Here is an 18,560-nt window from a genome sequence, read left to right as displayed (position 1 = left end):
ACTTCTAATGCATTTATTGTATTTATCTGACTGGTGTTTTAATAATTACATTTTAATTAACAAAAAATAAGTTATAAATATGAGATCAAAATCTCTNTTTCAAATATTTTTTAAAATAAAATAATTATTTTATTAATATTACTTTTTAAGTGATAATTTATTTAAATTTAACTTTTTTTTCAATATTTTTTAAATTTAACCATTTTTTAATTAATTTAATTAAAAAATTACCTACAAAATAAATAAAATTATAATTATTTATATTTAATTTTATAATTATAATAATAATACTAAATATTTTATTATTTTTTATTATCATAAAAAAAATACAAATATACATAATGCATGTGTTTTTTCTTATAAAGTTATTAGGGTTAAATATGTTTTTAGTCCCTAAACTATTGACCATTTCTGGTTTTCGTCCCTCTTCCAAAGTAAGGTACAATTTGGTCCTCATTCTTTAGAAAAACGTTCGTTTTAGTCCTCAAAATTTTGTTTTTAGTCCTCGTTTTAGTCCGTCCTCAAAACGTTCGTTTTTTCGACTAAAACGAACGTTTTTTAAAGATTGAGGACTAAATTGTACCTTACTTTGGAAGAGGGACGAAAACCAGAAACTGTCAATAGTTTAGGGACTAAAAACATATTTAACCCAAGTTATTAAATGTAAAAATCCCAAATAACATCCTTTACACCAAATCCAGATTTTAGTATTTTAGTTTTGGATGCAGCTGAAATACAGTAAGAGACTATGACCATAAAACAAAAGGCTATAAAATCTCATAATTTTACGGCCACAATAAAATGTTCTAAATTACCTTATTGGAAGACCTTTCGTACACACGAATTCGGGCAGCGGAGAGTGGATCAATCTCATGAATTTCAGAGTTTGAAGGTTCAAGAAGTTCTACATTCTTTGTCGAAGCCAGACTTGATCCCCTGAAGCACCTCGGGTGATTTTGAAGCGAAACTGTCGGTGAGAATACCTCCATGGGTGTATGTACAACCAGTCCTGAATCTGGGTTTGGGACCCTAAAATGATATTTTTCTTATATATGAACATTCTCAAAAAAAAAATCACGGAAAACAAGCCATTGTACTTTAGTGACCAGAGCTCAAACCTGTGATTTGCACAGTATATTAGCATCTTCGTTGTTGTTGTCCCATTCTTTTCTGTCGAATGCAACTGTAAATTCAAACAATATCAATATTTCCCCAGCAGTGGCAATCATCATACAATTAAATGCTAACATCCCTGGAACCTTATTTATTACGGAAAGATTGATGAAGCAAGTTAAGAAGAAAACCACAAACAATTTTAGAACTTTGGTTTGTTCATATTCAGAGGGACCATTAAACTTACTTCCATGATATATCCCATTCTTGACGCGCACGTCACATGAAAATGTGTAGCACATTTGCAACAACTTATACAGGAACCGTGGCTTTGTTTACAGATCACGCAAGTCTGCCATCAAAATAGACAGGAAACGTGAAACAATGAAACTAATCTGTAAGTATAGGACGCCCAAACCCAACAAGAAAAGGGAGAAACAAAATGTTAAATAACAACCCAACCACTATGTTACCAATCAATATGAATAAAATCATGGGGAGGAGTGCTTGTATTTGCATTGAATTGAAGGTAGAAGATTAGACGATGTATGATCAGGCTATTTATGTATTATTAGTGTATATTTATGTTGAGTAGGAAGTGTTTGTAAAAGTAATATTTTAAAGAACGATTTCTTTGGTGAGATTGTACGATTGTAAAGAACAATTTTAAAGAACATTTATGTTCAGTAAGACATCATCAAAATAAAAAATGTGTACGATTGTAATTTTTTTTGTATTATCTGCATGGATATCAAAAGAATCACAAAGTTTTGAAGGTGCTGCTAGAAAGAATATTGTAGGCTTCTAGCTGAAACCACTTTAGAATGAACATAGACATTTCAGTCCAATGCCATACCTTCGAAAAGGAATTACGAGGAATCTTGAGGATTCCAGTGGCCGGTTCCATTGCCTCATGATTTTGGAAAAGAACTTCAGGCTGAAACCAAGCGCATGTGACATGAACCCACAACATCTCAACATCAGTTGGTTTCAGAGCCCCACCTGCAAATCATTTTCCCCGTATAGTAAAAGCAGATTAGCAATTGATCGTGGCCAAAAATAATGAGGGAAAAACAATCATTCAAATGGAAAGTGGACAGTTCTAAGACTTTAGATGTAATCATATCTACTGCATGAAGCTTATAGGAGGATTCTCCTTATCGTTCAAATTTTATCAGATTTTCCCAAAGAGAATTCTCCTAAAATTTGTAAAAAAGGGAATAATTAATAGCATTCATAAATTGGTGTAGAGATTAAATATCAAACAAAATCAAGCCATTCTTGGTATACGTGAAAACTAGTCCATTTCTTGGTGAAAATAGTGCATTCGATCCATCAGTTGCTACTGTCGTAGAGTGAAGTAATAGGATCATCAGCATATGCAACAATGTCAGACAACAAAAAATACTCGGTGTGAATAACGTACCTTTTACTGGGCAGAGGCAACACTCTCTCTCAACATCAGGAGTTTCACAAACTCTACAAACCCAGGAAGTAAAGTCTTGAACATTATTTGCCCCGTAGCATTCTTGGTGGACAGCCATTTGGCACCTGCACAATAAACATGCACATAACATAATTGACGGTTCATCCAGTAAGTTAGAAATGAAACTTTTTCAGATCCATCATAACATGAACAATGATGACAACACCTGTTACAGATGATAATTTTGTTATATTCCCAATCTTCGACCCATCTGCAAATGGCACATCTTTCTGTTGTCCATTTTGCATAAACTGGCTCGTACTTCTCTGAAAAAAATAAGGTAAAAGGAAAATTAATCTCTCCCTTTCCAAGATATATTCAACAAGATATATGACTTCCACGTGTCATAGCACATGATCGCATAAGAGAAATTGAGGCTTCAATATGTAAAGGTTTATATGAAATAGAAATTCACCTTGTAAAAAGGACAGAATTTGCTGCTGATCTAACTGCGGGGGAATTCCCGTTGGGGCCTTGTGGTTACTGATCTGAAGTAAATATTATTGGTATAAACACATTATATGGAAAAATGAAGGCATGATATACACATACATAACAATAGCTGCGTAAGTGAAAATTGGGAGATGTTTGAAATAGAAAGATGTAGACACTAGACAGCAGTGAAGTAATCTGAGTAATATTTTTCATAAACGTGAATACAAAAAAATTAATAAATAAATAACAACAACACATAATTCACCAGAGAGTATTGCCATGAATCTAGTATGACAAGAACTGGCACAAACCCATTTTATTAGCGGTTGCATTGTGCTTTCTACTTTCACGCTATGTTTCCATTTTTTGGCTTTGCAACCTGCATGTCTTTCCCATTCAGTAAGTGTATACTTCCTAGAACTACACAAGCCGCAATTGCACATAACCCTGCAAGAAAATGTAATAAAAAGAAACTATATCAATTTCTACTTGAATGACATAATAGGTTTAATCACCACAAGTGTTCACTTGTTCCCAGATCGGACATAGGTTTGCTTGTGAACCTATTCAGGTAGGCTAATAAATCTAGAACACAGTTTCATCTTCCTAATACAAAAATTAAAGATAAAGTGTTGGAGACTTACAAATGAAGCTTTGGAATATAGATTCCTTCCAGGCCATTGCATACCACAGCAATATTTTCAGGTAATACAAGTTTTTGGCTATCCTCCATTGATCTACGTCGAAAAATATCACATAAGATTCACAGATAAAATCAAAATCAATATGTCCGATGTCCTTAAAAGAATGAGTAGAGGAAGGAATAAATAATTTCTACGTACATCTTTTTTGACTTCTGTGCATGAGATGTTGATAATTTACAATTAAATTTTCCCTTGCAATCGGGGCAATAATAATCCATATTTTCCAGATCCTGCATTAAGAAACTAATCAGTCTCTTATACTTTTTTTATCAAATGAAATAAAACAAGCAGGACAAAAATGAAAACTGTCACCACACGATACCTTGAAAAGTTTACTGGAAATTTTGTCACACTCAGCATGCACCCAAACATTACAACCATCACAACATACCTGTCAGAAATTAGCCCCCCAGACCACCACATCTCAAAATATTAATTTTTTTTGTTGAAATAAATAAATAAAATCTAATAATAGATACATTAAGTAAGTAGACAATCTTACCCAATTTCCACCGTCTGAATGATGCCAAATCTTTTTGCAAATCCCACAATATTGTTTCGATTTTATTAACTGCGATAACAGAATCCAATGGAGTAATCAAATGTCAGCAACAAATTTATCCTGTCAAGAAATGAAAGACATATACGCAGAGTCATCGCAGAACCTTTACACAGGGCTTGCAATAGTGCTGAGGAGCACAACTTGAATCCTTAATCTTCTTTATGTTTTTGCATGGCAACACCAAACCACAGCCAGCACAAGATAGTGTACCCTACATAATTTATTCACCGGAAAAAAATCTAGAATTAACCAGACTCTAAGATTTAAAAGATTAATTGACTAAATTATCCACACTCACTCACGTACGGATATATGAAAAGAGATCAAAGGCTTAAAAAAGGTTTTCGGCAAATAAGGAAGGAAACAAATTTACCTAAACCGGCCAACTGATCCCGAGTTTACACAAATATATTTAATTATATGGATCAGTTTCCAAAACCATGATAATGTATACGATTTAGCTATAGGGCGATAGGTAAATGAATCAAAAAATAGAAAAAGGTTTTATTGAAAACTATAATGAGATAACCTTAAATGTTAAACTTTCCATTTTTTGATTTTGTAACCAGGAATGTATACGAAATATCGTTTGTGACATAATTCTACAACATTATGCATATGTCATTATATCAAAGGCATGTTTCTGAAGTCTACGTGAGAGATTTGAACAAACTAAAACTCAGTCAGCCACGCCTATACGGCTATGCCTATGCTATATCCTATGAAAAGACAACAAGAAAACATTTCAAGAAAACTGCACGATTGCTTTCACTTCACATGCTGGGCTAAAAATCTTTTAACTTTGGTGTAACCGATACCATTGAAAATTCATAATACTATCAGTCCCATTTGCTTTTACATTTTGGGCCACTGAAACAATACTCATTCAAATTCTAGGATGTTAATTTGAACTCTTGAAGTAGGGAGTGACTACATTAGAGGCTATAGCGTGAATATCATTACGCACTCCTTAGTCCTTCCAAGTAAGACGAAAATCAGCTATACAGTGCAGCTTTTGTAATCTATATTGCAAGTTCACGACATCACTAGACCTCGTTCTTAAGCTAAATGAAGCTTACAGATGCTCTCGTCATTAGTCTAAGCATGATCATACGCAAAAACAAAGTGAGATAAAACTACCTGATCTTTATAGGAATGACGGTGGTCAACCGGGGAATCCGCAGCCACCAAATTTTGATCAGCTTCCAAGTGTAAGTCCAAAATGCCATCTTCGGCCAACATTGCCTCTTCCATTGCCTTGTGAAAATCACTTGCTTTATTTTTGTACAGTTTGATCTGCCCCTGGAACCTGAACAAAGGCAATTTTAGTAAGTAAATACAAAACATTATTGCGGAAACAACTGCAGCAGATACGCACCTGTCCATGAATTCCCAGAAGGGGAATATCATCCCCTGCTTCACCCAGGCATAGTCCTGCCCATCATAATTCTCTTAGAAATATTTAAACACTAAAAACACAACCAAAAACTCAAGTCTATGAACATACGCAACTACTAAATTAGTGCATATTTGATTCCTTTCTCATTTTTAAGTTGTAATAAAAACCTAAAACAATTCTACATAACTCAACATTCAATTTCTCAACCAAAACATGTTCTTAAAACAAATTCCAGAATATACGTTTTAAAATCCAAAAATAAGAAAAACTCCAAGATAATATTTTTTTCATCTTATTCAATATTTCCTTGAATTGTCTAAGCAACCTGTTCAGTTTCCTTTCAAAACAAAAAAAGTTTTTTTTTTCTAAATAGAAATCAAACCCTTACCCTTCGATTCCCGTTTTTGGAGTAACCAAAAAACATAACACAAAGTGCAGAAGGGACACAGCAGTTTATGACGGATTTGGGAGCTCGAAAGAAAGGATCAATGACTACAGCAGGCCAAGCAGGATGGGTCTTCCCACACTTTGCCCAAACTATATCACCCAAACAAAAATCATCCAATCTGCAAGCATCCCTCTTCCTTTTGACACTTCCATTCACACGTTCAACGTGGGTACTTAGTCCAGGCACAGCATCAATCTTCTCTTTAACAAACACAGAACGACCTCCAATAACCGTCTTTCTAACAGTCTTGACGGAGTACTCGGAATCTCTTAGCACAGCAGAACATGGAAAACAAGGAGAATCCCGCTCACTACTCATGGCAGCAACGTCTTGTAAAACATTCCCATTCCCGTTTTCAGACCCTAATCGTTCGTAAAGAACAGAATCACTGAACCTGCAAGGAAGCTTCTTGGTGCGACCTCTGGAAGACTGGGCTTGAATGGCACGAACCTCTTCTTCTGGTTGCGGGGGCAGGTCTCCAATTGTGCCATTGGAGTCCACGGAATTTGAATTGGACGGCGCCTCACTGGATCCAGAGACTCCTTCAGCAGAAAAAAACCCATTTGTTCTCCTCTCCTTATGAATCTCGGAACCCTCTCGTTTTTCTGACTTGAATCGTTTTGGAATTTCAGTTTTCATGCTCCGCTTAATGATCATCTTAAGAATCCTAAAATGCACGCCTTTGAATAAGAAAGGGGAAGCTCTGGCTGTGATTGTCTATAACACACCCAAAATATAGATCTGTGTAGAAAGAAACCTAATAAAGCAGCAAAGATTATTCATGTATTGCTACAAAAAGGTTTCTGTTAAAATATATTCATATTTATTTGATTTGATTCTATGAAGAAATTTAGATGCAGAGATCATGGCTGGCGGTGGTTTTGTGACATTTGAACACAGAAATTTGCAAAATTGAGAAAAGGCGCGAATTCTTAAATTTCTTGATTGCGTGATGGCGCCAACATTTGAGGGTTACAGATGCTATAGTTTTTTCAGTTGTATACAAAAGATTCCTCGGCAGTGAATAATCAGAAATTAACTATTTTTTAAAATATTAACTACGGGAAAATGAGTTTTATTAAAATATAGTTAGTATTATAAAGGACTTAAAATTTACAATCAGGTTAAAACTAATTGATAAATAATGTTACAACTTTGAATTCAAAATAAGTATAGCATACCTTATACAAATGAAAACTGCAAAATTATTTGTTAAGATAATTGGTACGTAGTTTCAAAGTATTACTAGTTTTACTTAATCATATCCACTGTGTAGTTTATGAGAATTAAAAAGAATTAAAAAAACTAAAAATTTCTCATCTAATTACTAATTATATCTAATTATTAATTATATGATTACTATTTGATAAAAGGAATAAATTAAATATAAATTATAAAAATTAAGATCATATTAAATATTTAAGAAAATAAATTGTATATTGAACAAAAATGAATGAAAATAAAGAAAGAAAATATTATTAAACCTTATTATAATTATTATTAAAACATATTATCTAAAAATTACAGATTTATAATGCATGTACAGAAGAATTGCTTTGAAAGTTTCTTTATTGAATTATTTTCAATGGCTTTTCAACAGAGAAACATCAAGAACACATTTTCGAATATATTTTGAATGTTATTAAAAAATACATATTATTTTAAAGGTTTCATAACTTATATAACATGTTAAAAAAAAAAAAAACGAACAACTTTTAGTTTACAAAATACTTTCTATCAAAATCTATTATAGATTACTTACTTGACTCACAAAAATTAATACATTTTTTCTTTTTGCTTTTAATAAACTACACCCAAAGGTAAAATAATAGAAAATTACTATGGTCTAAATGTGCATTACTAACCAAATTCAACTGAGATTTGGAATTTCAGTGATTTTAGATTCACATGTTAAAACCAATTTGAGGGATTAGATTATGATAAACCATAGCATTGACTAGCTTAATGCGTTACAAAAACCACTTCAATGAACATCTGAATCCATCATCTTCCTTGCAGGATTCAAACCTCTTTCCACATCTCCCACCTCTATCACTACATCCAACGTCTTTCTCGGACACGCAATTGGGGGACCCAAAGACGAAGAACAACCCTCTTCTGCTCCGGAAACTGGAACCAAACCGGGTTCATTATCGGAGCAACCCTTGGCCGGTTGGGCCGGTGTTCGGCACAGAGGACACGTGGAGTGAGAGGCAAACCACGCGTCGATGCAGTGGGTGTGGAAACCATGCTTACAGTTGGGAAGTGTGCGAACTTTATCACCGTCGGCGAACTCCGACAGGCACACGGCACATTCCTGGAGAGAGCGGTGCACGGAGGCGGAGAAGGAAAAAGTGGGAAGGGAACGGAACAAGAGAACACGGCGGCGACGACGGCAGAAGCGGAGGTAGGCGTTGAAGAGAATGATGAGGATTATGAGAAGGAATACGAGAATGGCAGTGCCCACCATAACCTTGCAGTTATATGCGTATTCGGATTCAATGTCTGGTTCCATAGTCATGATTGAGAAGAAGAGTGAAGTCTCTGATATGTCTGAAACTGTGTCTGTAAAAGGAAGGATTTTTATTTTATATTTGGATCAGATCGATATCTTCGACTGCCTGCAACCACTCTTCATTGGTCAATATTGTAGAAGAAAAAAAATCAGTGACACACACAAACTAAACAGATGGTTCAGGATGATGATTTTCCATGACTTAAACATGTATATACAGGACGTTGATTAAAAAATGAAAATAAAAGATAATATATTAACTGATTAATCTAAAGAATATTACTTAATATATCTTTATTTATATCAATAATAAAATAATACTACATTATAATTTAATAATGAAAAATTAAAAGTATTAATTCCTATTTTATTTTTATCAAAATCAAATTAATATTACTGGATTAAAATTAATAATTAAAATTCAAAACCTAAAAAAAAATGTTTCATGATTTTATCAACAATTTACAACATTCAAAACAATTTGTTAGAAATTATCTCCTTTTCTCTCATCATTTTTATGGTGCTTTGTATCACAAGTGTGAAAAAAATTGAGAACTTACTATTTAATTTTTTTAAAATTGGACCCTAAAATTAAAATATCTTTACAATTATCAACCCAATTATTCATTGTTATTTTTTAGAGCTACATTCAAAATCTTAAGTTACATACAAGAGCAAAATGTTTCTTTAATGTAAATCTTAGACCCAAAAATAAAATATATATATATATATATATTAAAAAATCTTCCATCTAATTACTAATCGTTCATTAGGAACATCACATAGCATCAAATAGATGAGTTTGAGAAAAAAAATATTAAAGTTTTAACAAACGTAAAAGTGGTTAGAATTATGAATGTTATCTTAGGTTCTCAAAATCATCATTGACGATAAGCATAAATTATGAACCATAATCCGATATTGAATATTAGAACTCAATTTACCACAAGAGAAATAATCTCATACATGCTATAATCACATAAAAAAAAAAATTCAAAATAGGTTGAGAACATACAGCGAGAGGTCATGTTGAAAAACATTTAAATAAACCTCAAAAAAACATTATCAAATAATAAATACGAACTTTTAAAAATAAATAAATAATAAATGTTTGCTGATCTTGTCCATTAAAATTATCAGTAAATAATATAAATTATGAATTTAAAATAAGGAAAAATATGTCTTTGGTCTATTAACTTTAACTACAAATTAGAATTAGTTTATTTTTGAAACTTTAATCAAATTTAATCTCAATGTTATAAATGTGTAGATTTAATTATTTTAACTAAATTTTGTTAAATATATTTGACATTTCAAACGCGTTTTTCAGTTAACATTGAATAAAAAAATGTGTCAAAGAATATAAACAACTCAAATGATATTATGAAGCAATAGATAAATTTAATAAAATTTGGTTAAACTTATTAAATTTATATATTTTAAAGATAAAAAATTATATTGGTCTCAACGATTTAAAAAGACTAATTTTAATTTTTATTAAAATTAAGAAAATAAAAACATATTTAATTTTTAAAATAATTAATAATTTTTTAAAAATGCATGTTGGATCAAGCTAAAAAACATGCTCGCAAATGCGTTAAAAAAAATCCAGACTAATACAAAAGTTAATCATATAGTCAAGTAACTTCCACAAAGATGTTAAATGATGATAAAATGACATCTTCGTATAATAATAATGTATACAAAAACTCATTTGTACTAATTTACTTAAAATGACTACTTTAAACTTTTCCTCAAAGTCAAGTACCTCTTTAACAGTTTTACTATATTCATTTGATTACAACATATCATATATTATCACCCACTATTACAAAAGTACATAAAATTATATTTTGTTAAAGCTCCTAATCTCTTAATATTAAGATTCAAGTATCATTTATCATAGATTTATTAAGCAGTAATAAAAAAAAGGTTATGAGGAAGAAAAAAGAAGGAGAAGTCAGAAGGGTGAAGACAGAGATGAATGTATTGATTCATTAACTGTACAAAATGATACAGAGAAAGGTATGTATGTTAACTGAGAAACACGTTTGAAGATGTCATTTTATCATCATTTAACACGTTTGTATTATTATTTTGTATATAATTTATCTATCACCTATTAAAAGTTGGTAACTGTTTACATGATGCTAGAAGGTGAATGAGTTAGACTATAAGATGGTAGAATAGATAAAAGTTATAAATTGTTCCACTCATACTTTTTATATAGTAAATATGTTTTAGCACATAAAATTTTAAAATGGACTAAATGCAACAAATTATCAATGCATGATAATGGTGTTTTTGATAAATATTGTATTCTTAGTTTTCTACTTTCATTAAATAATTTTATTTTATACTTTTTTTAACCCATGTTAATAAATGGAATTTTTTTATGATTTGTTGAAAGTGTGAGATAAAATATTAAAATTTGATCAAAGAAAAACAACATTAAAAAGTATTAAATTAAAATGTGATTTTTTTTTTCATTTAAACGAGAAGAATGTAATGAGAAAACATGAAGAATTACATTTGTTTACAAATCGGTAAAAAACTTTTTTTTAGAAACATATAAGTAAGTTCTATCAAACTTTTGACAAATAAAATATGTTAAAATTTCTCATTACAGCTTTTATCTATGAAAAATTAATTTGTAACGTATCTATTTTTTTTTCTATTTGAATATACTTAATCTGAAGACATTTGGCTTTTAATGTTTATATTAGTTTGATTGACTTATACTTGTTTAATTAAAATTTAATTAGTATTAAAAATGATTTTAAGTCCAAAACATGCAAAAAGATACCTTATTAAAATTAATACTGTAAATAAAATCATTTTAGTTAGACATTTTTAAGAACACTGTTATACAGTGTTGATCGGATTATTATAACCCGCAAAACATTAAACATAATAAATTATTTTACGTAAGATTTGAATAATTTAACAAGTAAATGATATAAATTAAATTTATCAATATAAGTTTATTTTCAAGTAATCCACAAAAGTAGTGATATTATAAAACTTAACCAACATCACCATATCAAAGTTTATCACTTCATATCCACTCCACTCAATTTGTCTTTCAATTTATTTAAACAACCACTTCAACTTAATTTTTTATTTCTTTTTTCTTTAATTTTCATTCTTTTAAACATTAAATTACATTCCTTTTAATGATTCATATTTTTTTTTTTACTTATTCGTGAAGTAAAAAGAATATATTCTGTTCCTTAAATATTACTAGAAGATGTGATTTATTTACATGCTCGGTTTATAATGAATAAAGATTATTCTTGTACAAGTAGTTACTATTATATCTTTATAGTCGAAGCTCGTTTATTTTTATATATTTATTTATTATCTTCGTCTCTTTAATTTTTAATATTTTGTTTTCGGTTAGAAAAAATATTTAACTCTCTAAACAACTTAAATCAATAAGAAAAATTATTCAACAATGGTACAACTCTAAGTATTTAAGATTAGATGCTTAAATTTAAAAATTCGTTTTACATTAACATGACAAGCTTTCAAATATTCGTAAGAATGCACTAAAGAATTATAGAAAAGATGAATATGTTTCCCTATTGTGTACTCTTAGGTACATAATGAATACAAAAATAGATATCAAGTTACTACCTAAGAAGGTACAAGTATTTTTTAAATAAGAGTATCGAAGGTATTTTTGAGAAGAAGAAAAATTCATGAAACTATCAGAGTGAACTTAGAAATATGGGCTGGGAAGAAGGACACCTCGAGGGCTTCACCCCCTACACCTCCAAGAGTTTCATCATACACCTCCAAAAATTTAACAAAATGCCTATTTCACCCCTAATTAAAAACATTTTTAATTGGTTTTAATTTATAAAAAACTGAAAAGAATATAGTCAAATATTCTTGACCAGTTTTAGTTTCACTTTTATGTTTCTCTCTCACATTTTGGCATCTCCCTGCGTTGGATTTCATTCTTCTTCTTTACTCTCTTTTAATTTATAATTAGTTAATATATAATTAAAATTTTAATCATAAAAAAAATTAATAAATTCAAAATCTATAATTAAATTATAAAATTATAAACTAATACAATAAATTAAACAATTATAAATTATCTAATAAATTTAAAAATAAATACCAAAATAATAATACATAAGTACCTAAAAAATCATTCGAAATTTTGATATCAATTTTATATACCATTTTTTTAAAATAATTTAAAAAAGTCATACAATTTGAAAATTTTAACAAAATGAAAAACTAACAGAATAAATTAAAAATTTATAATTAAAATATAAAATAAAAAATAATCTAATAAACTTAAAAATTAATGTGTTCTGGTCTTGAGAAAATTATGATTTTTGGTCTTGGTACTCGGGAAGGAGGGGCTCATGGCTAAGATGATGAACACCAATATTGTGTTTGTGCTTTCTTTTGTTTCTGACTTCAGCCACAACAAGGAACCAAGACAGAGAAAATAAAAAGAACCTTGAGATGGTTGATCATGATGGGTAAACGTCAGCAAGTTTAACAAATGAAAGTGTTGCTCCCCACCACCACCCTATATTTCCTTCACCTCCTCACATTATTTTAAATACAATTATATTTTTAAGTTAAAAAGATTTTTACTTTTACCTTATTTTAAATAATTTAAAACTCTAATTTTACTTTCTCAGCCCTCATCCACGGAGGAACTCTCTTTCCCTTTCTCCATTTTCGTTTCACCTCTTCACCTCCCGCACTTCCATTCCTTTTTCTTCCCAGATTTTTTTTTTGGTTTGAAAGTTTCCATTGCCGCCGTAGTGTGAAGGAGTGTCGCCACCGTGGTATGAAGGAACATCGAGGAGCATCCAGAGCATCAACCAGCGTGAAGAAATATACATCAACGGAGGTGACATCCTTCAACGGATGTCCCCTAATACAACAAACTTTAAAATAAAAAACGTAACATTTAAACGGAGGTGACATCCTTCAACGGAATCCGTTTAAGGTAAAACGAAACGGATATTGACATCCGTTGAAGGATGTCACCTCCGTTTACGTTTTTTATTTAGGGTTTTATTTTAAGGTTTATTCGAATACGAGGAAGCACGACACGCATTGCACGACACGCATTGCACGACTCCACGCACGAGAGGGAGACTGTTTGATAATTCTTTCCACCAACCTTTGCAACTTGTAGTATCTCACAACGAGAAAGAAAGAGATGAAGAAATATAATATTAAAATGAAAGAAAAGTATTTTACTCATGTACGACTACAATAGGTTATTAGTGAAATATGTTCTGAATGGATAAAACTAAAAAATAATAATCTTAAAAATAAAATTTTATTGAAGGAGAAAGTAGTAAAAAGAAAGTAAAAGGAAAAAAATATGGTGGTAGAGGGAGCTAACACCCAACAAATGAACAGCAGAGACACCTTTACACACAGCTTGTTAAAGCCTGTGCGTCGACGAACGATTCTCGGCTATCAAAATGCTAAAGAAAACAGGGTATGCTTCGGAAATGGAAATACTAGAGGTACAACATCGGATTTCAAAATCCGATTTTTCTTTTATAGCACCTGTTTGATGTCATAATCTTAGAAAAAAAACACTTTCCTACTTCTAATGTCAATACATTTACCTTCAACTGCCTGCCACCGCCTCCAACGAATAAGTTCAATAAAAATCTTCCTCAATTTCTTTGAAGAATCTGAACTCTAATTAATTATAAGGGTATTTATGGGATTTGAAGATGTAGGATGAAACCTTGGAGATGCATGGTGAAACGCCGGACACCTTTAGTGTTGGCAATCAAAGCCCAATATTCATTCGGATCAGCCCATTTCAGTTTTAGAATATTGTTAACTTAGTCCATGATTACTATCAACACATCTTCAAAATCGTTGAATAGTTTTATTATCAATTAAATTTGATTTAAAATATATAATTAATAAATTTGAGTTTGTAATAAAACTTTCTCATAATTTCATAGATTTTAAAAATATAAATAAAAAATAAAAAATGATTGAAAAGTATATGCTATTGGCATTTTTCTAGTTGATATTGAATTGTAATTTTTTTACTGCACCCTAATAGTCTTGTCTGGGCGAGCATTTTATGAGCCTAATTTGACAAATCATATCTATTGACAATTTTTTTTACAGGAAAAGGAAAATGAAAAAATGAAATAAATGTACATAAATTTAACCATATGTATTCTAAATATAATACTGAAGAAAGAACCAGAATGAATATATATATATATATATATATATATATATATATATATATATGTGTGTGTGTGTGTGTATTGTATAACGTAATAAAAAAAATATTATATGTTAATAAAATATTCAGCGTTCAAGTATTCACTTATAATTACCATAACGTCCCATTCCATTCCCTTCTTCTCCTCTACTTAAAATGTTTGAATTATATTTTTCTTCTCACTATTATTACTGTTATTTTGAAAGAATTATTATTATTATTATTATTATTAAAACTTATTAACTGAAAAATACAGATTTATCATGCATGTACAGAAGAATTGCCTTGAAAGACTCTTTATTGGATTCTCATTGACTTTTCAACAGAGAAACATTAAGAACACATTATTTTCGAATATATTTTTAATGTTATTTGTATAGTTTAAAATTATTAAAAAAAGTATTATTGTGAAGGTTTCATAACTTATCTAATAATTCTCCATATTTAATAATAAATTGTAAACAAATTAAAAAAAAAACATGTTAAAAAATAGAGACAACCTACCTACCTACTTTTAAATTTAAGCATATGCGTCCTCCCATACTTTTTATATTATTTTTTTTAGTTAAAGTGAAACAATTTATGTTTACAAAATACTTTCTATCAAAACTTAATATAAATTACTTACTTGACTCACAAAAATCAATATCCTTTTTCTTTTTGCTTTTAATAAAATACACACAAAAAGGTAAAATAATCGAAAATTAGAATGGTCCAAATGTGCATTAGTAACCAAATTCAACTGAGATTTGAGATTTCAGTGATTTTAGATTCACAGATTAAAACCAAATTCAGGGATTAGATTATGATAAAGCCTAGCATTGACTCGCTTAAGCGTTACAAAACCTCTTCAATGAGGATCTGAATCCGTCATCTTCCGTTGCAGGATTCAAATCTCTTTCCAGATCTCCCACCTCTATCACCACATCCAACGCCTTTCTCGGACACGCAATTGGGGGACCCAAAGACGAAGAACAACCCTCGTCCGCTTCCGAAACGGGAACCGAACCGGCTTCATCGTCAGAGCAACCCTTGGCCGGTTGGGCCGGAGTTCGGCACAGAGGACACGTGGAGTGAGAGGCGAACCAGGCGTCGATGCAGTGGGTGTGGAAACCATGCTTACAGTTGGGGAGCACGCGGACTTTATCACCATCGGCGAACTCCGACAGGCACACGGCGCATTCCTGGAGAGAGCGGTGGACGGCTGCGGAGAAGGAAAAAGTGGGAAGGGACTTGATGACGGAAGGATCGAGACAGGGCTCGGGGAAGGAGGTGGTCAGAAGGGAATGGGACAAGAGAGCGCGGCGCCGACGGCGGCAGAAGCGGACGTAGGCGTTGAAGAGAATGATGAAGATTATGAGAAGGAAGAGGAGAATGGCAGTGCCCACCATAACCTTTCCGTTGTGTGTGTACTTGGATTCAATGTCGGGCTCCATAGTCATGATTGAGAAGAAGAGTGAAAGCTCTCTGATATGTCTGAAACTGCGTCTGTAAAAGGAGGGATTTTTATTTTATTGGATCAGATCGATATCTGCCACTGCGTATATATAATATGTGCAACCACTGGTCATATATTTATTTATTATTACTTTTAAACTTTATATTCTTACCAACATCTTCATCCAATTTTTATCACAATTTCTGTTACAATGTTTATCTATCATTTTTGACTTATATAGGACTAAAGATTCTTCAAAACTCTTCTTTTTTTATTCTATCTTCTCAGACGAACTTTGAAAAGTATCTAAACTCTTCAAAAGACTGAAAGATAAAAGAGAAAATAGTAGACATGATGAACAATAACGCGATAAAAAGATAAGTATATGTAAATATTGTAGATAAAAAATAACCGTCACACATACAAAAAAAAGTAAATAGATGTGCTGAAACATATTATCGTGATTTTTCGTTAAACCATAATATCTTTTAATTTAAATAATATTACTTAATCTATTTTTATTTATATTAATAATAAAATAGTACTGTATTTCAATTTTGGAAAATAAAAATTATCAATCTTTATCCTGTCTTTATCAAAATTAAATTAATATTACTGGATTTTGAGAATAAAAACTATAGCGAAATATGCGGCAAGGATAAAATAAGATTTAAAACATATCCTTAATTTAAGTTTATTCACTAAATACAAAAAGAAAAGAAGTTAAAAAGATTTTCATCTCTTTTCAATTTTTCCATGTGATCTTCGTTGACTGTTTCTTTCAGCATCTCAGGAAAGAGACATGGTCACAGTTAGGATTTTCAAGATGGTGCATGTCCCAACCCAACTCTTCAACAATCCTCTTCCCGAACATAACTAATTACCCATTAATAAGTATAAATCTTTCTGCATCAAGGTATCACCCGTGACTTAATCCTATCCCTTCAAATTTTGGATTGTTTCTTTATTTTAAATTTTGTGGGCTCTTATCAAATTATGAAGATTTTGGGATACTTGAAATTATTATTGTTAGTTTTATTCTCTGGTTTTTCTGGCTAAGGTTATGTCGGGCAGTAGCAGTTGTTCTGAAAAAGTGAAACAATTCACCTAACAATATGAAATGCAAGGCACTAGGTCATAAATACAATCATCACTTATCTCACACGCATACTCTCAACTAATTGGTACGCATATCAATGGTCGAGTTTAGCCTACGTGCTCCCTTCCCTGAGGCTCATTCCTCCTCCTGATATTCGTGGAGATTTTCCTCTTTCTGCAACATACCAACTATTTAGTAGAATAAAAATTGTAACTTGAGTCTTAGGTCGGCTTCGTTGAACATTATGGTCGAATATTTTATTCTGTGAACATTAAAGGAGTAAGTTTATATGAAAGTTAGCATTAGTATTACTATTTATCCATTCAAGATGTTTCCGTGGCCTCCTGGATGTAAGGCATTCGCTGTCTCTTTATGAGTTGCTTTAACCTTTTACTTTTGATTTGAAGAGTTATTATATGCTGCAAAGATAAAGAACCGATTTGTGTCACTAAGCATGTCAAGATCGATCAAGTGGCACGTCACTTCTCAGGTACATCACAATCTATGCATCTACAGCCATGCCAGAGTTGGGAAATAAAAGTAGAATTTGACGTTCCTGAATGTCTTATTAGGCAAAAGGGATCTGCAAAATTATGTGGAGTGTGCTTATTTGGCTGATGTGCCACTACTAACAATCCACTCCAAACAGAGTATTACTACTACCACTTGGAGCTTTAATCCAAAAAGTAACGCATTGACAATTCTCTCTCTTTCTCTCTTCATCACGTTTGATTGGTTTTTTTCCGGCAAAAAAATTACATGCCACAGGACTGTGAGCAAATGTGAAAACATAGAAAGCGTTTATATAATATTTGTATATGGTCATTCGGATAGAATTTTGAACCTTTGTTCATGCGCAAGTTGTGTTAAAAGAGAAGAAAAATGAAAAACAAATCCAAGGTGTGGGACAAGAAGAAAAAGGGATTAAAGAAAGCACAAGTTGTTGCTTGGCGCATTTGCTAGAAAACCACAAATGAATGGGCACTTCAGTGAGCATTCCAAATCTTTTCAGTCGATTTGATTGCTTTCAAACCACATGTAGTTAACAAAAGATAACCAAATACAAGTAGTGTTAATCCAACTATTCTTTTCAAACCCAATAATAATGCAGCAC

General features: G+C 31.3%; 2 protein-coding genes and 1 pseudogene across 2 annotated transcripts; all 3 read right to left on the bottom strand.

Annotated features, from left to right (window-relative positions):
- Nucleotides 1–704: 704 nt before the first annotated feature.
- On the bottom strand, nt 705–7,037 carry LOC148198116 (histone-lysine N-methyltransferase ATX3-like). Its single transcript, XM_088115712.1, has 17 exons — nt 6,088–7,037; nt 5,679–5,734; nt 5,441–5,609; nt 4,404–4,511; nt 4,241–4,309; nt 4,061–4,129; nt 3,877–3,968; nt 3,679–3,771; nt 3,346–3,481; nt 3,015–3,087; nt 2,766–2,865; nt 2,540–2,664; nt 1,970–2,115; nt 1,361–1,465; nt 1,119–1,183; nt 816–1,029; nt 705–728 (listed from the first exon to the last, which is right to left on the bottom strand). Exons 1-17 carry the CDS (start codon nt 6,802–6,804, stop codon nt 705–707), a joined length of 2,361 nt encoding a protein of 786 aa, XP_087971838.1. The 5' UTR covers nt 6,805–7,037.
- An 820-nt stretch (nt 7,038–7,857) lies between these two features.
- Nucleotides 7,858–8,823, bottom strand: LOC148198115 (RING-H2 finger protein ATL5-like). Its single transcript, XM_088092202.1, has one exon. It carries the CDS (start codon nt 8,666–8,668, stop codon nt 8,132–8,134), a length of 537 nt encoding a protein of 178 aa, XP_087948328.1. The 5' UTR covers nt 8,669–8,823; the 3' UTR covers nt 7,858–8,131.
- Nucleotides 8,824–15,630: 6,807 nt separating this feature from the next.
- On the bottom strand, nt 15,631–16,527 carry LOC148198114 (RING-H2 finger protein ATL5-like; annotated as a pseudogene).
- Between the last annotated feature and the right edge of the window lie 2,033 nt (nt 16,528–18,560).

This window comes from Vigna umbellata, chromosome 5, assembly GCF_029865625.1.
Source record: "Vigna umbellata cultivar VRB3 chromosome 5, Vumbellata_1.0, whole genome shotgun sequence".
Classification (NCBI taxonomy): Eukaryota; Viridiplantae; Streptophyta; class Magnoliopsida; order Fabales; family Fabaceae; genus Vigna; species Vigna umbellata.
Note: the sequence above shows the minus strand (reverse complement) of the source record. Positions and strands in the feature narration are given on the sequence as shown.